This window comes from Pipistrellus kuhlii, unplaced genomic scaffold, assembly GCF_014108245.1.
Source record: "Pipistrellus kuhlii isolate mPipKuh1 unplaced genomic scaffold, mPipKuh1.p scaffold_m20_p_20, whole genome shotgun sequence".
Classification (NCBI taxonomy): domain Eukaryota; kingdom Metazoa; phylum Chordata; class Mammalia; order Chiroptera; family Vespertilionidae; genus Pipistrellus; species Pipistrellus kuhlii.
In genome coordinates, this window is record NW_023425516.1 from 8783766 (window position 1) to 8809716 (window position 25951).

At 47.0% G+C, this 25951-nt stretch overlaps 1 protein-coding gene across 3 annotated transcripts in view; it reads right to left on the reverse strand.

Annotated features, from left to right (window-relative positions):
- The window catches only part of BARX2 (BARX homeobox 2), a 55139-nt gene extending 29701 nt beyond the window's left edge, over positions 1–25438 (reverse strand). For 2 of the 3 annotated variants that reach the window (XR_006742345.1, XM_045585443.1), the window contains exon 1: positions 24894–25438. Coding sequence is in view for 2 of the 3 variants with exons in the window: in XM_045585443.1 (XP_045441399.1) it covers positions 24894–25080 (187 nt within the window). In the remaining variant the exon portion in view is untranslated. The remainder of the gene's footprint in view (positions 1–24893) is intronic. The other variant, XM_036449379.2, reaches the window with a different exon arrangement.
- Positions 25439–25951: the final 513 nt, after the last annotated feature.

The following is a 25951-nucleotide window of genomic DNA, read 5'->3' on the forward strand; positions in this document are numbered from 1 at the left end:
CTTACGAACCGAAGTGGGAGGAGAGCCCAGGAAAAAGGCCCACTGACTAAGGCGCTTTCTCCATCCTTTTCTTTTTTAAAAAAAATATATTTTCTTGATTTTTTACAGAGAGGAAGGGAGAGGGATAGAAAGTTGAAAACATCGATGAGAGAGAAACATCAATCATCTGCCTCCTGCACACCCCCTACTGGGGATGTGCCCACAACCAAGGTACATGCCCTTAACCAGAATCGAACCTGGGACCTTTCAGTCCGCAGGCTGACGCTCTATCCACTGAGCCAAACCGGTTAGGGCTCTCCACCATTTTCTAAGTGAACTTGGGAAGCAGATGGTAAACCTGGGCTCTCTCTTCTGGGACCAGGGAGAAGAGGAGGGTGCCCTCTCTGTTTTCTTTCCCTGTTGATGCTGTGTGTCACCCTCTTAATTGGTTCTAATCACCCGAAGCAAGACAGCAAAGGGACATCTCTCCCCAGCACCCTTCTAATGGGCACACGAGACAGGCCTGCCCTTGTCACTTGTGAATGGGGCATTGTTCACTACCTCCTCCTTCAGCCACCCACGTGCCCTCTCCAGTCTGACAGGGGTTTGCTTAAGGATGTGGCAATAGCAAACCAAACTATAGCAAAAAACCAGCAGCCTGTGACGCTCTGGGTCTTGACGGTTCTTCCTTTGGGAATTTCAAGGCAAAATGGATACCAGATTATATCGCATAGAAGTTTGGATCAAATGGATGCTTAGCGTGGGTTCCTGGCTCAGCACCCTAACCTCTGTCCTGGCGCTGTCCTTCCCTCTACTGACCTTATGGTGCCTTCGGCAAAGGACAAGTTTACCATTTCATCCAAAATCCAGGGGCAGTGAAAGCAATTAAGAACTATCTCTGCAAGAAAGAGAGTGGGGCTAATTGACTGATTTCACATCCAGGCACAAACAAGTTCACATCAAAACTATAGCAGGGCCTGGCGTGGTGGCTCAGTGGTTGAGTGTTGACCTATGAACCAGGAGGTCACAGTTTGATTCCCAGTTGGGGCACATGCCCAGGTTGCAGGCTTGATCCCCAGTGTGGGGCATGCAAGAGGCAGCCAACTGATGATTCTCATCACTGATGTTTCTATCTCTCTCCCTCTCCCTTCCTCTCTGAAATCAATATAAAACATATTTTTTTAAAAGTACCATCTCAGCAAGAAACAGAATGGAGACTAAGTTACTGGTTTCATATCCAAGCATCCACAATTCCACATCAAAACTACAGCAGGAAATGCCAGTCAGTTATATGGTAACATATAAAGTGAACAGTCACGTGGGGTGCTGGGGTTATGCTTTGTACCATCACCACTAGCAGGAGGCAGCCGCTCAAAAATCTTCTCTCATTATTGATGTTTCTGTCTCCCTCTCCCTTCTTCTCTGAAATCAATAAAAACTTTTTATTTTATTTTTAAATGACATAAGTCAATGCATATTGTCTGCCCTCTGCACCTGCGGACTCTCCAACTCAGATTGAAGAGAATACAGGTATTTATTGAAAAATCAAAACAAAACAAAAAGCACATACCACACACACGTATAAGTGGAGCCACACAGTTGCTTACATAGACACACTCTCTCATTTACAATCCTGTGTAGAGGGTATTATTATGCCAGTTTTGAAGATGAGGAAACAAATGCTCAGAGTATCTAAAATAATTTGTCCAAATTTACACACTCATTGGCAAGGGACTAAGAATTCAAGTCTGTACCTTAAACGCTGCAAAAAGGTGTACGTTATTATAAATATACAACGATGCTTTCTCACAGAAACCTTGAAAAGCAGAGCCAGACTACAATCTATGCCTTGGGCAGCGATCACTTCACTTCATCCCACACAACAATAACTTACATTTGCTCATTCACATCTAAAAGGCTACTGATGTCTTCTACATCTTTGTTTTTTCTTTCTCTGCCTTCCTTATCATAAACCTTAATCTTTCTACTTTCCTTTAAGCCAAAACGCAGGTGCTGAAGTCTCTGAAAGCTCAAAGTCAAGTTTTCTCGACTTGTATCCATCTCTACCAATTTCTCTTCCTTACTATCTTAGCCAACTTTCTTTTTTTTTTTTTTAAAATATATTTTATTGATTTTGTACAGAGAGGAAGGGAGAGAAATAGAGAGTTAGAAACATCGATGAGAGAGAGTCATCGATCAGTTGCCTCTTGCACACCCCCTACTGGGGATATGCCCGCAACCAAGGTACATGCCCTTGACCGGAATCGAACCCGGGACCCTTCAGTCCCCAAGCCGACGCTCTATTCATTGAGCTAAGCCGGTCCCGGCTATCTTAGCCAACTTTCTGTCTAGACTTTATTATCTGCACTTTCTCATTTCTTATTTCCTCCCAAGTTGGCTGCAAGATAAATTCTGTCCCAACCATACCAATGCAAATATGTCCTGGTCATCAATAAGCATTTCCACACCCTGGCCATATCTCTCAGGTGGGGTCCTGAGTTTCTTTCCTTACCAATTCCCAGATGCTGCTGGAGCTACTGGCCCCCAGAACACACTCTGGACACTTGTCAGTCTTCAGTCAACCGCACCCCTCAGCTACGACTTAGCCCCGCTGATCACTTATTCCTTCTGAAATTCTCTTCTTGACATTCCTTCCTGATGATTCTTTTCTCTCTCTGACTGGGTCTTTGCTTAGGGTCCTAATTTTCTCCTGCCTATTAGATGCTGGGATTTCCTCAGGTGCCATCCTCCCACCACTACCCTCGTTCATCAGCTTTTGTCTGGATGAGGACAAGAGCCTCCTATTGGTTCTCCTGCCTTCAGCCTTGTCCTGGTCAAAGTCATCTTTCACAGTGATCCTCCTGCAACCCAAATCCAAGTGTGATTCCCATGTTTAAATGCACACAGTGATTCTCCGGAGTTTACAGACTAAAACCTCTATAGCATGGACCCCTCCCTTTCCAATCTCATTCTCAACATTTTCTCTTTGTGCTTCACTTTCTGTTAACATTGACCTGCCCAGAGTTCCCAGACACAGTCCAGGCTGTTTCAAGCCACTTTATCTTTGGTCATATTTCCTCCTTTTCTCCACATGCCCCCAACCTCACCTCCCTAACCTCCCATTTTGGGATTTTTAGTTCCACTTTAAGGATAGCTTCAGAAAGAGAAAAAAACATAATCAGTTGTTCTAATAGCTCTGAAATTCCAATGGGAACAGCAATGACTTTTTTTTTAAATTCACCTGTTGCAACTAGAATTCTAACACTTTACTATGAATGGTTACACTCTTAATTAAATTTATTTCAGCAAACACCTATTGAGCATCTGCTTAGAATAGTCAAACATTTGTACATATATAATCATATTCATACTTTCCTGTTTCCTACTTGATATTCAAGAACATCCACATACTTCACCAATGAGCATATCTCTATTTAAAAGAAAAAGAGTCCAGAAGAATGAAACAACTTACTCATGTCACTCTAGGAGCCCATTATAAAATTATAAGTAAACTCCATTTATCAAATGAGCCTTTGTTCCTGGTAAAACATAAAGCCCTACTTTCATCAAGAGGCATAGATAATATCCTCAACCTCCAAAGCAACAATGATGAAAAGGGGGAGAAACACAGAATAGATTTATGAAGTGACAGTAAGTCATGACTCAAAACCACACAATTCACCTACTTACTTAGTCTTTTCATTGCCCTTCTACCACACAAGTATTAGGTTGAGGTGATGCAGGTTTACTTCTGAAATACAACTTCTACTAATTTCATACAACCACACCCACAACACTATAGAAAGACTGGTGATAAAAACAATTACCTGAAGGTCATGAGTCCCTCAACCATCAAAGAAAATCAATGTTCCATTATGTTCATTATAGCATTCAGGGAAAGGAACGCATTTTAGCAACCTTCTGCCTCTGCTAGAATATTCCGCTCAGGCTGCCTGTTCATCCTGCTCTCTTGGGTTAGAGGATACCTTCCCCAAGTGCAACTCCAAGACTGAGTTGGGGTCAGGTGTCCCTCAGCGCACTCACCTTCCCCCATCACAGAATTTGTCATATGATGCGATACTGGTGGCTTCATATTTAACCATCTGCATTTCCCATAATTCCGAGGGCAGATCTTGGCAGCTTGGTCACCACCCTATCTCCAGTCTTAGCACAACACCGGGGTGGGGGGGTGGGTGGAGATGGTTAAATATGGAGATGGTTATACCCAATACAATTTTTATTAATGAATTGTCATCGAAACAATTCTAGTCGAAACAGTAAGGCTGTCAGCTTTTCTGTGCTTTAATTAGAACATTTAGTGTGGATCACTCCATCATTTAAGGATTACATTTAATCAATAAGGTTGTAATGTAGACATTGTGTTCGATAAATCTGTTTAGAATCCAATTTTGTGTGAAATCTAAGAAATCTCAGTCATCTGTTCAACTTCCTGTGCCCAAAAAGAGGCTAGAGTGCTCATTAATAAATTTATTTCCAAAGGGGCACCACTCTTTTTAGGACATTTCTCAATATCCACTAGCTTAGGCCAGATCCTTTCATGAAAAGATTAGAGGCCTGGTGCACGAAATTTGTGCAGGGGTGTGTGTGTCCCTCAGGCCAGCCTGTACCCTTTCCAATCAAGGGTCCCTCGGGGGATGTCCGATTGCCAGTTTCCAGCAGTTGGACATCCTTCTCACAATCCGGGACTGCTGGCTCCTAACCGCTCGACTGCCTGCCTGCCTCCCCTGGTGGCCTGATTGATGCCTAACTGCTCTTCTGCTAGCCCGATCACCCTCAACTGCCCTCCCCTGCCGGCCATCTTGTGACAACATCGTGTGATGCCACCTAGGCTTTTATTATATAGAATGTTTAATGCCGGTGAATGTGTGTTAGGTGACTTACTTCTTTTGGTTTCTTAGCACTTTTCATCCCTGAAAGTTTCTGAAGGTCTTACAGTCATTCTGATCATCAACTTCACGGTTCATGAAAGGGGCAAGACTCTATGCCTCTATTACATGGAAGGTTAAGGGAGAAAGGAACGAACGTTGTGCAACAGGGAGGGTATTTGAGCTGCACTGGGACCTTGCTGGTAATCCTACCAGCCTTCCTTCTGGGGCATCGTGGGGCTAAAGGTCAAGGGCTCTGGTCGTAGGAGGTGTAGTCATTGTCTACAACTGCAAGTTCAAATCCCTTGTCCTGTGGCACTCGGTGTCCTCATCGAATTCCAGCATATTCTGTTACTCCAAGTCCCGTTTCATGTTTAAGCCGCTGTGAGGAGTTGCTATGCACTGTTCAACAGCTGCCATTTAACTCCTACCCGCCACCCAAAGAGGCTGCACTTGGGTCTTGCAGATGAACTTGAACCATTATGCTGCGTGGAGCAGTGCAATCAAAATCAACGTAGGGAATTAAAAGAGACACACACACGGCGGACAGTTTACTGTAGATAAATAAGGTCTTCAATGTGAAGATTATAACACTGAAGCAGATAATAAAGTCCATTAACAGGGTGTAACGAGCCCCATATTATAAATTCTTAGACCAAAAAAAGGCGGGGGGGGGGGAGCAACATCTGAGCTCCGCAGGTGGAGGGTGGTCCCTAGAGACGGAAAAGTCAACTGTGAGGAGAGAGAGGGGAAGGGTTGAGCGAGCGGGAAACAGACTGACGACAGAAAGCAAAGCACTAATGAAACGCCAGGCAGAGACAGTTCTCAACACTTGGGTCAGTTTGAAAGCAATACTGTTGTTAGCAGCTACCACACGCCAAAAATATGCCCAAATATGCTAGATGCTAGAGGCCTAAAGAAGAAGAAGGTGGCAGAATCCTTGCCCGATGGGAACCCAGAGCCCCACAGGGGAGAGAGACGGTCACACAAGAAGTGTCAGTGTCCCCTCTTGACGAAGCTTGGTGGGGCCGGAGCACGGGGGAAGAGGGCAGCTGGTGCGCGACATTTATTGCTCGGGCTTCTTGCAAATGTGTCCCCTGGCTTTCAGATGTGGAAACATAAGGAAATGTAAGCATTTATTTGTTCTCCAATTTGTTTCAGAGGTGAAACCTGTTGTCCACATAAGATTCAGGAGCGTCAGCTCATTCGATCTCTACAGCAGATCCAGAAGCATCGGTGCTACCAACCTACTTCACCTGGAAAAGGAGAGGGTGGCTCAATGGTTGAGCATCTGCCTATGAACCAGGAGGTTGCGGCTCCATTCCTGGTCAGGGGTTGAGGCTCAATCCCCAGTGTGGAGCTCAAAGGAGGCAGCAAGCCAATGATTCTCTCTCATTATTGGTGTTTCTACCTGTGTCCCCTCTCCCTTCCTCTCTGAAATACATATATGAAAAGGAGAGGCCCTAACTGGTTTGGCTCAGTGGATAGAGCATTGGCCTGCTCTATCCAGGTTCAATGCTGGTCAAGGGCATGTACCTTGATTGCGGGCACATCCCCAGTAGGGAGTGTGCAGGAGGCAGCTGATCCTATGTTTCTCTCTCATTGGTGTTTCTAACTCTCTATCCCTCTTCCTATCTGTAAAAAATCAATAAAAAATATTTTACAAAAAAGAAAGGAAGAAAAGGAGAGAATCAGAGAAATGCAGCAACCAGCCCAAAGTCACCCAGCAAGGGGCAGTGCAGAAGACTCGGTCTATGCCTTGCAACTTAAGTCTGGCTGCTTTCCTACTAGGTTTGGAAAATGGATTTTAAGCTCTTAGAGATCCTCCTTCAGGGAAAGAAAGTCAAAAGCCACCCTGTGGCAAATGCAGAGCTGGCCAGCTCGTGAGGATTAGGGAAGTACATTTCTTCCGTGTGAACCAGGGCTATTTCAGGATGGTGCAGAGGGAGAGGGTTGGACGGGGCACGGCAGGGGTGTCCTGGGTGGGGGGAACCAATGAGATTCCAAGAACATTACAGGTCTCACTCCCAACCCTAAATGCAGGAGCCCCCTGCCCACGATCCCAGGCTAATCCAAACGACCTCATTACATTCTCCTGCAGAGCCTTGGAATCCTTGGAGGGAAATCCCGGGCAATGTGGGGACAGGCTGGAAAGGAGACGCCTGTGCTAGCCCTACTGACACGCCAGCAGGGTCCTCTGAGCTCAGTGCGTGTCTCCCAGTCAGAGCTGGTGGCAGCCCAGGTGTCAGACAATGGCAGTATCGTCAATGCCAGCAACCAGGCTGTGGGAACTAAATACCATCTCTCCACCAGGGTCAGCACCAACCCACAGGGTGGAGGAGAGTCATTCTATTGTCTTGCCGACGCGAAGTTTCAGGTGCGCTAATGATTCCATTGGCACGATCCATATCTATAATGAGAAGAAGCTGTGGCTTCCAATCTGGAAGGGAAACTATAGATGGGTGTAGCTATTTGAAAGAAGAGGTATTTTTAGGCCTGGCAGTCCTCTGTGATCTTGGTTAAGTAATTTACTTGCTCTGGGTTTTGTTTTTTTGTCTTGTTTTTTCCCCTTCCCGGTCAAAAAAGCAAATGGACCATAGGCTGTTCGCTGTTCCAAAGCTTCGAGTCTTTGTCCCAGTGGTAAACAAACTCATTAGTCAACAGAGTGGCAAACCGCGGCTCGCGAGCCGCAGTTTGCCGACCACTGACCTAGAGAATCGGGTTTCGTCCTTCTTGAACGGTCTGGCAGCCCTGATCCCAAATTAGTTGAAAATTCCAACAGACGGCAGGTAGACATGCATTAACCAGCTGTGCAAACCCTTCCAGGTGGGGCTGTGCAAATGCAATTAATTGTACAACTTGCATTATTATGACTAGGCTATTCTTTCAAGGGATGGACAACACCTCCAAGGGAAACAAGAAGCATCATAAAATGTCCCCCAAGCCTCAAACTGGAAAATGTCAGTAATATGGATACTCCCAAGGTCCTCTACATTGTCATCCTCAAATTTCCTGGGGAAATCAGTGAGGGTTGGAACAGCAACAACAAACAAACAAATAAATCACAAACCCTCAAATTCAGTTGAATCCCAAATATTTTATTGTAAATATTCTGACACCTCTCTGAGTGCAAGAGAAATCCTGTGCCGCCTCTATAGAGGTTTGGAAATCAGAGCCTGATCTCAACGTAAGAGAGTCCTTGCAAAATTCCCTGCACAGCTCCCACCCCGGGGCCGTCACGGATCCCTGGTCTGTGAAGAATCAAAGGAGGTATTTTGATGGCCCGGAATGACATCACCTGCCGTGGATCAGTAGCAAGCTTATTTCCCCACCTCAGGACCCTGCTCCCAGCAGTCCGGTTCAGCGGGCAACACATTTTCCCTGCACATGCCAGCCGGTCAGTGGCTCAGGCTTGGGGGCCATGCCGTCTCTGTTGGGACCGCTCACCTCTGCAGTCATAGCACAAAAGCCACCACGGATATTCACAGATGGTTGGCAAACTCATGAGTCAACAGAGCCAAATACCAACAGTACAACGACTGAAGTTTCTTTTGAGAGCCACATTTTCTTTTTAATTGATTTTTCACAGAGAGGAAGAGAGAGGGATAGAGAGTCAGAAACATCGATGAGAGAGAAACATCGATCAGCTGCCTCCTGCACACCCTATACTGGGGATGTGCCCACAACCAAGGTACATGCCCTTGACCGTAATCGAACCTGGGACCTTTCAGTCCACAGGCCGATGCTCTATCCACTGAACCAAACCGGTTTCGGCAAGAGAACCACATTATTTTAGTGGCTGTGCTCCGATAAATCCTCAGGGACACAGTTTGGATTTCATGTAGTTTTCTTTGCCACAAAATATCCTTCTTCGTTGGATCCTTCTTTTCAACCATCTACAAATATACGAACTGTCCTGAGCTCGTGGCAGCAGCGGAAGAGGCGGGAGGCCAGATTTGGCCTCTGGTGAAGCCGTCTAGAAAATCACGGTGACGTGTCAGTCCCCCGAGACTGCCAGCTTCCCTCACAGCCAGACGGTCTGTGGGTATGTTCACCACACCGTGAACGTTTTCAAAGCACCAAATGAGTGCTCCTGAATCAGTCACTCCTCCCCAGCACCCTGGGAGGTAGGTCTGGTCTGCCAATGGCAGGAACCGAGGCATTGGGACCTCACAGCCAGTGGGGGGTCCCAAGCACAGTGGTTTTCCTTTTTTAAAATACATTTTTATTCATTTTAGAGAAGATGGGAGAGGGGGAGAGAGAGAGATAGAAACATCAATGGTGAGAGAGAACCATTAATCAGCTGCTCCCTGCATGCCCCCGACGGGGGATCGAGCCAGCAATCCGGGCATGGGCCCTGACCGGGAATCAAACCGTGACCTCCTGGTTCATAGGTCGACGCTCAACCACTGAGCCACACCGGCTGGGTGGCAGAGGGGTTTGCTGACAAGATTTTTCCACTGAGTCCTCGGCTCCCTCACGGCCTCTGAACACCAAGTACATGCGATTGCTGGCAAGGCACCGCATGAATACCATCACTGTGTTCTGATACAATAATAATGATCCTTTGTGACCCAGGATGATGAAATTCCTTGCTGCATTGTTAATATATATGATAATTTGGCTACCTGTGTGGCTGGGCAGGCCCTTGCCCAATCAGAAGTCACCGAGGAACGCCTCTGATAATAAGCACGTAGTCCCTAGGACGAGTTCCAAAGTGAAAGATTCCATTCTCATTTGAAAACTTGCCTTCGTCTGGGGACAAGTGCTGAACAGGCTTCTGAAGATCCAGGCGACAGCAGAACTAGCTTCCTCACCCTGGCTCTGCTTGCCAACATTCCCTCTCACCTCTAGCTGCCCACACCGCCCACTCCTGCCCACTCCCCGCCTCCCGGAGCGCAGACACGTGCATGTCGCCTCTCTGAATTCCTATGTCGAACAGAATATCCCTCCACACGCTGCCAAAGATCCTTATCTCCCTCGGAATCCTGTTGGGACAATGGTCTGAGGAACGTGGGGGACCGAGTCAGCCTCCCTGCACAGATCCAGGGCCCTGTGGCAGCCAGGAGGACAGAGCCACATGTTTAAGGTGACCAGCTGTCCCGCTTTTGGCAGGACAGTCCTGATTTTTAACAATTTGTCCCACGTCCCACTGCGTTGTAAAAAAAAAGTCCCGAAATTCTTTCCAAAAATTGGGAACTGTCCAGTCAAAAGCGGGACGTCTGGTCACCTTACACATGTTCCATCCCACCTGCTCCCGCCTGGCCCCCACCTACCACCGCACCTGGGTGAAGTCACCAGAGACGGCTGATGGAAATTTTCACTCTAAACGGGAGGAAGAAGCAGCACTGGGGGTTCCTTCCCACCATGAAGAGGGAGAACGCCTCATCAAGAGGCATTTCTCACACCATGGAGAGGATTCACCAAGGAGAGTATGACATCAGCAGATACTTGACTGCCTAGGCAACAGTGACCAGCTGAGCAACACAATTCCAGGAAAACAAATCCATGCCGGGCTCCTGTGCCTGCGGCCCTGTCCACAGCATGGCCTACATTACCACTCAGAGTGCAGTCCCAAACCAGCCCCACCAGCAACGCCAAGGCCCGAAAGAGGGACTTTGTCAGCAGCTCCCCCGGAACCCCAGACCCAATGATATACTAGGACAGTGGTCGGCAAACTCATTAGTCAACAGAGCCAAATATCAACAGGACAACGACTGAAATTTCTTTGGAGAGCCAAATTTTTTTTTTAACTTAACTTCATCTAATGCCACTTCTTCAAAATAGACTAACCCAGGCCATGGTATTTTGTGGAAGAGCCACACTCCAGGGGCCAAAGAGCCACATGTGGCTTGAGAGCCGCAGTTTGCCGACCACGGTACTAGGACAACGAATAGCCCCCAAACTGCTACCTTTTCCCACACCACATTCTCTTCTCTTCTAAAAGAAAAGACTCTCCTTAATCTCTGTGCTTCCAAGAAGAAATTAAATGTGTTGAGAAACTCAGCCACTTTTCTAAAAAACAACAACAACAAAAAGTCCTTGGGATGCGTGAGGAGACACAGCTTCAGGGTAATTATCATAAGCAAGTCTTGTAAAAAAATGAAGTAGCAAAGCACGTTTTCTGATGCCGTAGGGTTGGCCTGTTTACGCCACTCCTGTACAAATTTACAAAATTCCGAATCCTCATTCTAAAATAGAAAGGAGGGGGATGAAACCTATCTACACATGAACTTGAACAGCTCACAGACCACCCAGGTTGCAAGAGGCCTCAAAAGGCCGCGAAGGCAATGACGCAACCGACAAGAATGCTCCAGCCTGAAGTGGTGGGTTTTGGAGCTTTTTTTGCTATTTTTTCCCCCAGGATATTTCATTTTTCTTGGGTTTACTTCACCATTATCGTGATCTTTCCCCGAAGGGCTGTGCTTCAGTCAATCAAGATGAGGTTATCCTTATAAGATAATTATTTGTAATAGAAACTGTCAATTACCGAGCATGAATGTGCTAGGGACTACGCAGAAAGCTTTAAATACATTATCTCGTGTAACCTACATGACTAACACTGTTCGGTAGTTATTAATATCTCCCTTTTACAGATGAGGAAATTGTCGGGGAGATGAAATGACTCGCCTAAGGTCACACAGACAGTCCAATGTGAAGAAACCGAGGACCACCTGACTGGAAAGCCATACACTAGGATCTCGCCCCTAAATGGCCTCACACACTGTGAGTCATGGGGTGTAAATTGCATCAGCCTCATCTGTAAGCTGTTATCTACCTTAGAGTAGTTCCCCAACCTGACTTTTCAGGATAATCATAGAGAAAGGTTTTTAAAAACAGACCCACAGAAGCGCCGCAGCCCAACTAGACATAATGTGAAAAACCCAGCTCGTATGCTTTTGTTTGAGTCAGGGATGGGGAACCTTTTTTCTGCCAAGGGCTATCTGGCTATTTATGACATCATGCAAGGTCTATACAAAATTACCCACCTGAAAATGAGCCATGGTGACAGTTCCCATCCCTCCCTAACAATCCCTGGTACCACACATCCAACGAAGTCTAACATCCAATTGTAGTTACAGAATATGAAGAGAACGTCACCAGCGTATCAGCCCATATCAACATCATTCTTCCCGGCTAAGCAGCTACATTCACATGTGTAGATCCTTGGCATTCACAGCTGTCCTTCGGTGGTTTCCCCCCCACCCCCCCCAAGTTAAATTGTCAACAGCAATGGGCCATTCTCAAAGCCAAGGATGGCATGTCACACCAGCAGATGCAATCAAAGGCAATTTATTTTGGTTTGAAACTTCATTGAGAAGTGGGGGAAAGAGAAACCTAATCGCTCTTGCTTGCATGATTATGGGTGTATATTTGGGAAAACACACACACACACATACATTGGTCAAACATTGAATTAACTCACCCCTAATGCCTTGGCAGGGCCAGAGCAAATGATTTCTCCGGCCTTATACAGCCCGAGGCCTGGATGCTGCCCACTCCTGATTTAACTGATGCCAAACCACTTGGGGAGACTTATTTTTTTCCTCAACAAGTACTTCATAAAAAATAGCCCCAAGTCTTAATTCTCCACAGCATTGCTCTGGCCTTTAGTTAAACATTTTCTCTCTGGTTCGTAATAACCAATGAACACCTGATGGGAAGTCCACCTCTGACGGCCCCAGAACCACAGCTCAGAGCCCACGGGATGAGTTCAGTGTCTCACAGTTGGATGGCATCAAGTCCATCATCTCCCGATGACGTCACTTCCTGTGAAGTCTGCGTGCTTTTTATATTTATTTATTTATAAATATATTTTATTGATTTTTTACAGAGAGGAAGGGAAAGGAATAGAGAGCAAGAAACATCGATGAGAGAGAAACATCGACCAGCTGCCTCCTGAACACCCCCCACTGGGGATGTGCCCACAACCAAGGTACATGCCCTTGACCGGAATCGAACCTGGGACCCTTCAGTCTATCCACCGAGTCAAACCGGTTTTGGCTCTGTGTGCCTTTTAGAATTCTTCTGGAATCAGTCAGAAATCCAAATCATCACAGGAAAGGAGAGATGAGAGACTGACTGGCACACATAAAATGATTATCAATATGTATTATACAAAGGAGTTCAAAGGTTCAAAATAAACTCCTAAGGGGCTGGCTTAGTCGATGGACCTGGCTTTCTATACAGTAGTGAGTTCTGTGGAAAGGGACAGACTTGAGTGCATTTACACACTTTCATATAGATTCTAGGTAGTACTGGAACTTTATTTTTAATTTTATTTTTTAAATATATTTTTACTGATTTCAGAGAGAAGGGAGAGAGAGGGAGAGGGAAAGAGGGAGGGAGGGAGGGAGGGAGGGAGGGAGAGAGAGAGAGAGAGAGAGAGAGAGAGAGAGAGAGAGAGAGAGAGAAACATCAATGATGAGAGAGAACCATTGATCGGCTGCCTCCTGCACAACCCCTACTGAGGATGGAGCCTGCAACCCAGGCATGTGCCCTTGACCGGGAATCAAACCATGACCTAGGTCGATGCTCAACCACTGAGCCACACTGGCTGGGCTTGGACCATCTTTCTTGATGAGATTTCCTCCAAAGCCCAGCTTGCCTCCTGGCTTTATGAGGAATACAGTTTCACAGGAGGGGTTCGGGAGGCTGACGACACAGCGAAGGCTCAGTCCCTTGGCGTGAGCCAGGCACCGTGGGTGTCGTGCTCAGAGGACTGGCTCGAGCCTCGCAGGAATGTCTGTTCACTGGCCACGGGTCTGACAGATCCACCATCCCTCCGTCATGTCCTATTTGGCCACCATCCCCTGGATGTGGTCATTATTATAATTCCTGCTGACCGGTGCACTGCCAAGCGCCACAGCACAGCCCTCTGGCTATAAAAGGTCTGAGGAGGGCCTGGGGGCACTTTGATTTAGTGTGTTTTTTTTTCTTCTCTGCCCCTGTGTGTGCTTAGGCCCAGAGGGCTGGTCTGCCTAGGGGAAACCCTTTGGCCAACTCTCCACAGTAAAAACTCTTTCGTCCACACTAAGGAGTGGGTTTTGTGTGTGTGTGTGTGTGTGTGTGTGTGTTTTAATATATTTTATTGATTTTTCACAGAGAGGAAGAGAGAGAGAGTGTGTGAGAAACATGGATGAGAGAGAATCACTGATCAGCTGCCTCTTGCACACCCCCTACTGGAGATATGCCCACAACCAAGGTACATGCCCTTGACCAAAATCGAACCCAGGACCTACCAGTCAGCAAGCCGAAGCTCTAACCATTTTTGGCTAAACCGGTTTCGGCTAAGGAGTGTTTTTTCCCCCTTTGAAGGGGCACAGGAAGACAGAGCTCCTAAAGAGCCACATTTGAGTAAAAAAAATACCTTAAAGAAACATTTCTAAATTAACCGTGTGTATTTTGTAGAGAAGAGGAAAATGTCTCGGCTGCACCAAGCACCTGCCACCCCCAATGTCACTGTCACGTGGTCTAGGTTACCTTCTCCAAACCACAGGACGGCCATTTATTCAATATTTATTATTCTGAACAGACAGCTCTTTGTGTGGTCACCATGGTGACAGTTCCCATCCCTCCCTAACAATCCCTGGTACCACACATCCAACGAAGTCTAACATCCAATTGTAGTTACAGAATATGAAGAGAACGTCACCAGCGTATCAGCCCATATCAACATCATTCTTCCCGGCTAAGCAGCTACTGTACATTCACATGTGTAGATCCTTGACATTCACAGCTGTCCTTCCATGGGTTTTGTTCCCCCCCCGCCCCAAGTTAAATTGTCTACAGCAATGGACCATTCTCAAAGCCAAGGATGGCACGTCACACCAGCAGATGCAATCAAAGGCGATTTATTGTGGTTTGAAACATCACTGAGAAGTGGGGGAAAGAGAAACCCAATCGCTCTTGCTTGCATGATTATCAATATATATTTAGGAAAACACACACACACACACACACACACACACTTCCAGCAATTCCTCTAGTCTAGGGGTGTCGAACTCAATCAGAGAAGGGGCCAAAATCTAAAATCCAGCCTAAATCGCGGGCCGAATGGTTTACTGAACAGTCATAAACTGTCATTGTGATGGAAACGCAGCGGAGTGCAGTGATGACAGCGCGGTGCGGGCCACATTGCAAGGCCTGGCGGGACGGATTTGGCCCGCGGGCCTTGTGTTTGACACATGTGCTCTAGTCCCTGTGCCGGCTCAGGAACCATTCACTCAGATGCCAAAGCATTGCTGGGGGAACAGCAGTTACCTTGGTGATAAATAATGTCCCCACCCAGCCAGAGGCGGTAAGAAAGATCCCAACACCAATTTCAGAAGTCCCCGTGGCTGTGTGAGTGTGAGCTGTGCGCTTGTCTAACTATAAAGTGTTCTTATTTCCCCTCCGTGAGACTGAAAAGCTTCTGTTTCAGGATAGAAAAGCTATTAAGAAAGCCATCAAAAGCCCCACAAGATCAAGGGTTTCAGGCGTATGGGGGTCTCCCGTACTATCATTTTTCAATGTTTATATTATGGAGAATTGCAAACATACAGAAAAGCACAAAGCGTAATGTAGAACATCTGCGTACCCATGACCGAGCTTTGCCAAATCTTAATGCTTGGCCATATTTACATTAGGCCTTTTCCTTAATAAATGCCGTAATTACACGGGAAAATAAACACCCATGCCCTTGCCTCCCTACAGAAGATATATGTATTTTGCGTGTTTTCAAGCTTTATATAAACGGTGTCAGATTGTAAGTGTCAATCGACAATTTGTTTTTCTTCCTCAGCATCGAGTTTCTAAAATCTATCCATATTCACACAAGTGGATCTGACTCATTCATTTTCATCACTGCATAAAAAGATAGCACGTATGATTTCTTTTTATTTCCTTCTAAAAAGCAGAGATTGTTTTTGGAGTTTTCATATCACAAGCAATGTAGAAATAATACACGTGTCCTTGTGCACACATACAATGATTTCTCAAGGCATCCACGCTGTAGTGGGAGTGGGAACTACAGGATGCGGCCCTACTGGGTGTTGCCACAAACTCTCCAAAGTAACTGTACCAAATCCTACTCCCCCCATCCGAGTATGAGGGTGTCTGCTGCTCCACATCCTTGTCAGGAACTGATAACTGTCAGATTCTTTCATTTTCGCCTACCCACTGGGCAAGAAATGGCTTCTCCTGTTCACTGGTGTGTGGCCAATTACCGGGGAAGCAAACTTCTGTTCATGCTTACTGACCGTCTAGTTCTTCGTTTCTATGAACTGCCCATGTTTTGTACTTGCCTTTTATCTTACTGCTTGTAAGAGATCGTTACCTATTCTGTGACTGGGATAAAGCTGCTTTGTGTCTCTGCTTCCCTATCCGTAAGGTGGAAATAAGAATAGCCATCTCTGCCAAAACTGGTTTGGCTCAGTGGATAGAGCATTGGCCTACGGTCTGAAGGGTCCCAGGTCCGAATCCAGTCAAGGGTATGTACCTTAGTCGGGGGCACATCCCCTGTGGGGGGTGTGCAGGAGGCGGCTGATGGATGTTTCTCTCTCATCGATATTTCTGGCTCTCTATCCCTTTCCCTTCCTCTCTGTAAAAAATCAATAAAATATGTTAAAAAAAGAAAGAAAGAAAGAAAGAAAGAAAGAAAGAAAGAAAGAAAGAAAGAAAGAAAGAAAGAAGGATAGAAAAAATAGCCATCTCTTAGGGATGATTGGAAGCTGGTCATGAAGTACTCGGTTCAGTCAGTGCCTAGGACAGGTTAGACACTAAAAAACAGCATCGCTGTTTCTGCTGTTGCTCTGAATACGGATAAGGCTCAGGATATAGAGTATTTCTGGCTTTTCTCCCAGGTATGTCGCTCCCTTTGGAGTAAGACCTGGAGGACTCGGAGGAGCCGCCTCAGTAACTCCCCTTGTCCAGACTATTTCCCATGATTCCAAGGAATGATCTCAGCCCCTGGTTATTTGTAAGTTACCGTCAGGAACATGGGGAGTCCGTTCCCCCTAGATCATTGTTTTCCAAAGTGTGGTATGCCTACCCCCAGGGGTACAGGAAGAGTTTGGTGGGGGTACGTGTTGCACCGGAGTTTGGTGGGGATATGCACTGCACCGTGCTTAGTTGTGCCTAATTCTACGCTCTCATGAGTACGAGGGGTACTGAGCGTTACAAAAATTATAGAAGGGGTACACATATGTCAAATGTTTGGAAACACTGTGGCCTAGATATTGCTTCTGCTCAACACGGAAGTTATATTTCCTTCAATCCACACGCCGTGGCCGTGGCCTCCTCTTGGGAATCACCATGGGCCCGAGAACGATTCCGTCCAAGTGTGGCAGGGACTCTGGGCGGAGTGTACCGGCTGGAGAGGCTGGCAGGGAAGTCAGGGTTAGGGACCTGTCATGTTTCCTAAGATGGAAACTCAGCCGTGACTTCCCGGGATTCCACCAGGCCCAGGTGATCCCTGGATAAGAAAAGCCGAAGGACAATCATCCTGTCACTTATCCCATACACCGGTGTTTGGGTACTAATGGCCAGAAGCACACTGACATCCCCCAGGGGGCAGCTGGTCCCTTTCAGTGCTCAACTGCGGGACCAAGATCCAGAAGGACATGCTCCTGAGGACGTGATGGTGAGAGAGAGAGAGACGCAATCAAAAGGGCTCGCATCAGCCTCCCTGCTGGCGCTCTTGACATCCTTAGATTGGTGTTGAGAGTCTCCCAGCTTGGCGCCTGTGCTTCTGACTTTTCCTGGGAGAAAGGCCATGTCCGTTCATCCTGGCAAACCCTGCCGAGCAGAGTCAGCAAGCGTAGATAGTTGTCCTCCACGCCTATCAGGTAGTCCTGACGTCAGCTCCAATGGGTCACTAACTCTCAGGGTCCCTTTCCAGATGCACTTGAACATGATCTAACGTTCAGAATGATCCCCCTTCGGATCCAGTTTCAGCGGGTGCTGGAGAAAGCAGAGAGTTCCTGTAGCGACTGAAGGAAGAGGCCTCCTCAGAGCGATCCTGGGTGAGAGTCAGCCCCGGCCCAAATATAATTAGCCCATCTCCTGATATCTATCTAGGTGCTTTGCTCTGTTCCTTAAGTGCGTGCCAAGTTTCCACCTTCCAGAGGTTAAACTGCCATATAAAAACGCTCTGGCGATGATGAGTAATTAGACACCGTCATGGAAAACTAACTGTGTTTTTATTTAGAGCATTCGTCTTAACAAGGCATTTCTTTTTTCTAACTGTTAGGAAGTTGCAATAAACATCGACGAAATCCTGAGGGTTCGCAAAGGTGTTTTTTTTTGTTTGTTTTTTTTCTGGTTAAAATGAAAACAAAAAAACACACAGAGAGTATTTCGTTGGCTGATATCACCACCTTTGTACAAGGGCCCTGCTCTGAGCCCCGTTATTAATACATTCTACTGCTGATTCTATCCTGTTCTCCATGCAGTCAGTGTGGGGGGTAGGGTGGGGGGAAGAACCATTCCAACTTCTGGAGCAGCCAAAACGGAGGCAGACCCTGCCAGGGGGGAGAGGAGGGTATGTCACATGTAAAATGTCTTCACCCACATAGTCTCGATCCTTCTCTTCCCTTTCTCTTCATCATACTGAGCCCGAGGGTGCCACCTGTCACAGGCTGATGACAATTCTGTGAATGTTCTGGTTTCAAGAAGGCTCAACCAGCTGTGAGCATGGGGTCCACACCTCCCCCCCACACACACACACACTAAAAACCCCCACTCCACCGAGTGCTGCAGGGACCCGGGACTCCCCAAAAGAGAACACGGAAGCTTCGATCTACGCACCCCATCCCATTCCTTGCAGCCCTCTTCACCCGATTCCAGAGAAGACTTTGCCAACGGACTTAGCTCCGGGATCTGAAGTCATTTCCCTCGGCCGGGACCAGCGGCAAGTGAGGGGGTCAGGCTCACAACCACCCACAGAACGGCCCAGGCTTCGTGCAAACGAGGGAGCCTCACATCCGGGCGACCTGCCTGGCTTTCGTCTCTGTTCCTCTTCCTCCTGGCCCTCAAAACCAAAGTGCCAGTGACAAAAACTGCTCCGGGGTTAGCATGGACGCAGGCCTCCGCCCTGCACGCCACATGCCGGGCAGGCCCAGGCCCTGGTCTCCTCCCCTAGGGGGCTCCAGCGTGTGTCGAAGTGGAACCGACGTGAGCCACTTTCAAGGCCCTACGCTGACCAAAGGATCTGAGAAGCCAGCTTTGTTTTGTCCCCACAGCCACTGAAGGCCACTGTGGCACACACAAGGCTGAGTGGAGGAGCTTCAAGGGTTTCAAAAGGTACCGAAACCGGTTTGGCTCAGTGGATAGAGCATCCGCCTGTGGACTGAAAGGTCCCAGGTTCGATTCCGGTCAAGGGCATGTACCTTGGTTGCAGGCATATCCCCAGTGGGAAGGTGTGCAGGAGGCAGCTGATCGATGTTTCTGACTCTCTATCCCTCTCTCTTCCTCTCTGTAAAAGATCAATAAAATATTTTTTTTTAGTTTCAAAAGAAACCCGGTTTTCTTTTTTCCTCTCTCTCTCTGTCTGTCTCTCTCTCTCTCTCTACCCCCCTCTCCCCCTTCAGCTCTCTGTACAATCCTTAACTGCTTTTCATCAGACCCCTGGGCTATATTAACCCTATCCATCTTTGCATCTAGACTCCCGAGGTATATTAAAACTGACAACTTGATCACCGCCGTCCACGCTTGTATCACAAATTGTTTTCCGTCCAGATGTACCACAGAGAAGCACGCCAACGAGCACATCTGTGGGAAACTGGTTTCGTGGCATCACCGTGGATGTGGTTTCATTGGGGTTGTCGTTAACGAGGTTAACCTGACAGTTTTGCTGGCGATAACGCCCTTTAGGTGGAGTTCGGGGAGCAAATTTCACAGGGTAAGCAAAAGCATTGGAGCGTACTAAGGCTGCCCGGTCCCAATTCCAATCTGCCCATCACGTACTTGGGAAGAGGACCGAAAAGGGCTTGGCCGTGGTTCTGCGGGTTGTCCAGAGACATTTTTAAAATACCCCAATTGTTTGTCAAGTTTTAGAGGAAACTTGAAATTAGTGACTCATCACAGTGCCATCACCGAGCATGTGTAAATATTGGTTGAGTTAAATTACTGCATTCAATGGAACTGCAGATTACAGGCGTTTGGAGGGGTATGGCAACTTGTGAAGGAAACGTCTAATCATTTTCTCATTAGAAAAAAAACATCACAGCCAGAGAAGAAGAAATGGCTCATGAAGTAATCACTAGTTAAAACGGACTCCTTAAAGAACGCCCTATTCAACAAAGGACTTATAACATTTAAGGGCTAATAAAACAACAGCTGAGGATCTCCAAAGAGCTCAGCCCAAATATAGGCTGACCCCGCTGAGCCCCGGCCCTGTGAGTCCCTTGATTTATGTGCCCTTACAATGGGAGCAGGAGACGCGGTGATGAGTAATTGCTAATAAAAGCCTATTTGCCTCTGGCGGAGATGCAAATGCTTGTTCCTAATGATCATTTTCCCAAACCCCAGTTTACATGTCTCCATTAACATTCCAGTGCCGAGCTCCCGGCTCCCAGGGACCTACGGGGTCTGGTTTCGGACCGAAAGCCAGAGCTGGGTTTGGGGAATCCACGGGAGCCAATCCCAGGAGGCCGTAGCTGGCTCCCTCCCTCCCTCCCAAGTCAGATACACATCCACACCACCTTTCATTTTTCGCTGCGATGACACCCAATCTTTGTGATTAAAAAAGAAAAGAAAAAATGAACCCATAGACACCACCCCAGATAACTTGTTTTTCTTGGACCCACCAAAGGATAAAATGTTCTCAATGCTACCTGCTAAGAAAAACACCCTTCCCCAAATGCCCCTTTTAATTGGCTGGTTGTCTGTGCCTTGGGGGTGACTGCAGGGGTTCACCCCGGGTGTATGACTCTAGCACTTTGCAAAATAAGTGTATTCTTTGGGGACACTGGTCTATGCCCCCCTCCACCTCTATATACCTCTGGTCAGCTACGCAATAAGACTGACCAATCAGGGAGAGATTCAACAAGGATCATTCTGCCCGAGAAGGGGGAAGGAATTAGACTATGGTTTACATTTTTTTGTATCCTCACCCAAGGATATATTCACTGATTTTAAAAAGAGGAAAGGAAAGGGAGGAAGGAAGGGGGAGAGAAACATTCATCAGCTACCTCTCATGGGCAACCCCAACCAGGGATCGAACCCCAGAACCCAGGTATGTGCCCTGACCAGGAATTGAACCCAAAACCTTTGGTTTACAGGAAGACGCTCCAACCAACTGACCCACCCGGCCAGGGCTGGCCTGTGGTTTTAGTGGAATAATTAAAAGCCACGTACAGGTCAAGGGTTGTAAAATGTTCAAATGTCTACATTCACCGCCCCGTAAAAAATGTGTATGTGCAAGTCTACAGTAATATCTAGGTTATACTATGGATAATTACATTCAATTCTAAGTAGCTATCATAAATTATAAGCACAGCCGGTTGGTTTCTCGGGATCCTCGTATGAAAATTCTGAAGGTAAACTCTGACATTCCTGTTTTTGTGAAGTGAGTTATTCATTTTTCCCCCCACACACCCCTCAAATTTAGAAACTCTGCCTGTGTCTAAAGATCAAACTGAAAGCGAGATCCCACCAAAGTTACTGTGCGGAGACCTCCCCCCCCCTTACACACACACAGGTCTATTCCATCCTGGAGGCCAGGTTTCTGCAAGTGACTCTCCCACCAAGAAGCATAAATCACAACCAGAAGAATCGACAACACTCTGCAGACTCAAACAGTATTTACCACACCCTACGCAGCACCTCTGCCCAGCCTTCAATCACTGTCAATGCTGTAATGTTTGCGTGTGATCCTTACTGATTCCCAAATGGCAATATATTTCCGTTCTGAACGAAGGTGATCAAACTGAAAAGGAGACCAACAAGTTATACACTAAATTAATTCTGAGCACATCGCATCTCAACGGTGGTCTGAATCCCAAACCTGTTTTCAAATGGAGGCTCTCTTTGCGCTTCGTTTTTGAAATCTTGCTTTCAATGGAATAATAAACGTTCCTTTTGTTTGGCTTAATTTTCCACACCGGGTTCCCCCTCAAATGATTATAATGTCACTTAGGAGATCCGCCGTTACTTAGAAATAGCTTTCTGAGGCTAAACTCACCCTGTTTGTCATAAGAAAGGGCCTGTTAAAACGGAGAGTACTGTTTTTTGAAGATGAGTTTCCCATTAAGGTTAGCGGGCCTAATAATAAATCACTGTCAGCTGATTATCTGCCTGATGTAAAACCGTTTCCATTTCCCAGCTTACCGGAACTCAAGATCTTCTGCCTGAGGAGATTCGGTATCATGAATTGACATTTTAATTACTAATCTAAACAACATGGACTGCTTAGCTAAGCAGAGGCCTTTTCAACGCGATCACTTTCTTTCCACCCCAATTTTATGTACTGATTATGCATAAATTATAATTTATAAATATAAAAAAGTGGTGACTTTTTCGTATCTTTGTTTCCATTGTTTGACCTGACAAAGTTCACTTCTGTTCGTTATTTAAATCTTAAAACAGCAAACTGAACGATGAGTAAGTTCCGTAACTTTCATTCCAACGTGTGCCTTTCTCTTGATTTGAATTTTTTAATGCATCGGTTCCACCAAAAGCGCTAGTTATCTTGATACAGAAAAAAAACCACAGTTTCATTCTGGGTGACAGATGCCAAGAACTTATTGCTGTTGTTTTTTAATTAATAAAAGGAAAAGAGATTAAGTTCATCCAGGCTAAGATTTTGATCCTCAGCATAACCATTAAAAGCAACAAAACGCTTTGAAAGCAGGGTCTTTGCAAAACCTTCGCAAAGACACGGATGGGATTCCCATGATCTAATGCGTGTAAGGCTTTAACTGTAACCGTAAACCCACCGAAAGCTTTGGGTCTGAAAGTGTGGACTATTGTAGCCAGTTTTTATGGGTTTAATTCCACAGGCAAATCCCAGTTTCTGTATTTTTAAGTCTCAACAAGAGCAAACTCCTAACACATTTCCAAGAGAACAACACAAAGAAAGCAAGCCCTGGAGTGAGAACGCAAGAAAACCACTGCCAGGCAAGACCCTCTCTCACGATCCATCAATGACCATCCGAAGCACAAAACAGAGCGACGCTTTCAGTTCATGGTATACTCGCGGCCCTCTTTTCACACGCAGCATCAGATGAGTCATTCTATTTCCCGCTGATGAATATCCCACACAAGGTTCCATAAAACACAACACTTAGCCTTGACCGGTAACTGGACTACTGTTTTCAGAGGCTCTTTATTACTTGTTCTCTGACATGTTTTCTTCTCTGATCCAGTTCCGAAACTGTTAAAAGTCAGAAAAGGCTGCCTTCAAATCAATGGATGGTGGCGCAGTCACTAAAAACAAAAAACAAACACACAAAACAAAACAAAACAAAAAACCTCTGCAGGCTCTCTGCTCTACCTGGGTGTTTAGAAGTTGTTCTGTTTTGTCCTGGGAACCTCCAGGTATGTAACCGTAGCATTGACATTTGTGATGAAAACAGATCCCCTCTGTTTAATTTGTGATATAAAGGATTTGAGTTATTGTAGCAAATGATTACATGTATGCTTAACGCAAGATGCAGCCTACCTCCCCGGTCCCACATCTATAAAGATTGTTCACCCAGGGTCTATCCATGGCGGGCACACAGATGTAAAAATATCAACATCAAAGAAATCTATCCTGTTTCTAAAACGTCTTATCTGCTTCTTGTCTTGGCTGTTTCTGGGTTTTTAAAATTCAGTATTACACGTTTTTGGTAGGGGCTTTTAGGCCTAATTTCACCTTACAGATACAATTTATTTTGCGGAGGTGTAACTGAACATAATATTCGTGTTATAACCAAATGTAGGTAGGCACAATCTGGTTGTAAAAGAGCTTTATGGTGCGTATTTACACACATATTCACTAACTTTCAATGGAACCAACAGAAAGTAAAGGATTCCAAAGCACTGCCCGGGTCTTGGCCTGGCCATTCCAAAACTGCCTTTCAGAACCACTGCTAGCTCTTCGCTTTACTTTTTCAATGTAAATATGACTACATTAATTTATGTCATGCCATCTCTGCAACAAATATAACCTCAAAGGGTCTTTTGGCTTGGAAATGCCTCATGTACACCTTGAGAGGAAAGCACGGCCAATAACTTTTTAAATAAAAATTGCTTCAGCTTTTGTTTTGTTTTGCTATCCCACCGTTTCGACAGTCTAAATTCTCTTCATGTACTCAAAGTGTTTTTTTTTTAAATATATAAAAATACCTTTGGATTTCTTTTCTACATAAAGCTACACCTTTTTTCAGTATACTTATGAAATAGTCTTTATCATCACTATTGGTCTTAGTTCTTCCAGAGAATGAAACCCAGATTTGAGGAATATTTTTATTGTTATCAATGTTGTTGTTTTTGTGTGTGGGTTTTTTTTTTAGTTGTTTATTTTAGTTTGGTTTACTTTAGCAGGCACATAAAACTAATTCCGCTTACACCACAGTGCGACCTATTCCGGAAATATTTCTCCCCCAAAGGGAGATCCTTTTAAGTAAAGTTCAGTGAATACAGGATTTTGTGGAGAGCCTCCGGGTACCGCTTTACTTGAAAACTCCCCAGTGAAAAGACAGAAGATTGGAGGTAACTCCAGGCGAGAACTAACACCACTTCCTGAAACAATATTTTCGGCGCTGAACCAGGTCAAGAGTTTGAATTTTCTGACGGAGAACCAAGGCGGCGCTGGGAAGAAGGAAGCGCCCTGTGGTTCAGGCCACCGGCTCTTGGGGCGCATTGCCTTCTCCCCCTTTTTTCCAACCTAGTGTCCCACACCTTGGCCAGCTCTCCCCGGGCTGCAGGAGCCTTAGCCATTTGCCCAAAGCTGCTAATGCTAGTCCTCTCGCCCTCGGTTTGGAGGACAGAGTGGGTAAAGCGCCCCAGACACCAGCCAGAGAGGTAGCGCACCCCCCCAGTCCCCCCAGCCGGGTGCCTTACCGGTGCAGGAATGCAGGGGCTTGGGTCGCACGACCAGCGAGGGGCACACGGAGTAGAGGGACAGTTTCTCAAAGTAGTCGCACGTCTCCTTGGACAGGATCTCGTCGATCATAAAAGTCTTGTAGCGCCGCCTGGCTGCTTTGAGCTGGCCGGGCGAGGTGAGCCGCAGCTCCGCGTGGCAGTGCATGGTGAGCCGGGCCGCGGGGCTGGCGCGCCGGCGGGGGGCGGGGGGTCCGTGCCCGGCGCCTGGGCAGCCGGGAGGCGGCGGCGAAGCCCTGACGGGGCGCGGAGGGGAGCGGGCACCCGCAGATCTAGACCCACCCGCAGACCAGCATCGCCGCCGCCGTGCCTTTTGGGGACACGGCGACTGTCAATCAGCGCGCGCGTCCTGTGGGGCCGGGTGCGGAGTCACGTCGAGGGGGCGGCGGCGGCCGGGGACCCGCCTGTGCCAACTCGTCGGGGGAGCCTGCGCGCCGCGTGCCCGCCGCTCTCGTCCTCGCCTCCTCCCGCCGGCCCTCGGTCTCTCTCTCTCTCGCTCTCCGGCCCGTCTCTCTATTTTAAGACACTCGCTTTGCCTCTGCTCCCCGCCCCTCTGGCCGGAACAACCTCCAGGTGTGTGTGTGCAGGGTGCGCGCTCCGGGGTGCGCGCGCGGTGCGGGGAGCGCGCACCGCCCCGCCCGCCCGCCTGGCCTCAGGGGGCCGCTGCCCCCGGCGCGTCCCAGCATCTCACCACCCGCCTGGCCCCGCTCCCCCTGCCTTTCTTTCTTTCTTTTTTTCTTTTTTAAAATATATTTTTATTGATTTTTTTTAAGAGAGGAAGAGAGAAGGATAGAAAGCTAAAAACATTGATCAGCTGCCTCTTGCACACCTCCTACTGGGGATGTGCCCGCAACCAAGGTATGTGCCCTTGACCAGAATCGAACCTGAGACCCTTCAGTCTGCAGACCAACGCTCTATCCACTGAGCCACACCGGTTTGGGCTCCCCCTGCCTTCAAACCGGCGGAGTCGGGGGGAATATGCCGAGTTCTCGCTGAGGCTCCGGAGCCGGCTCCCTGGT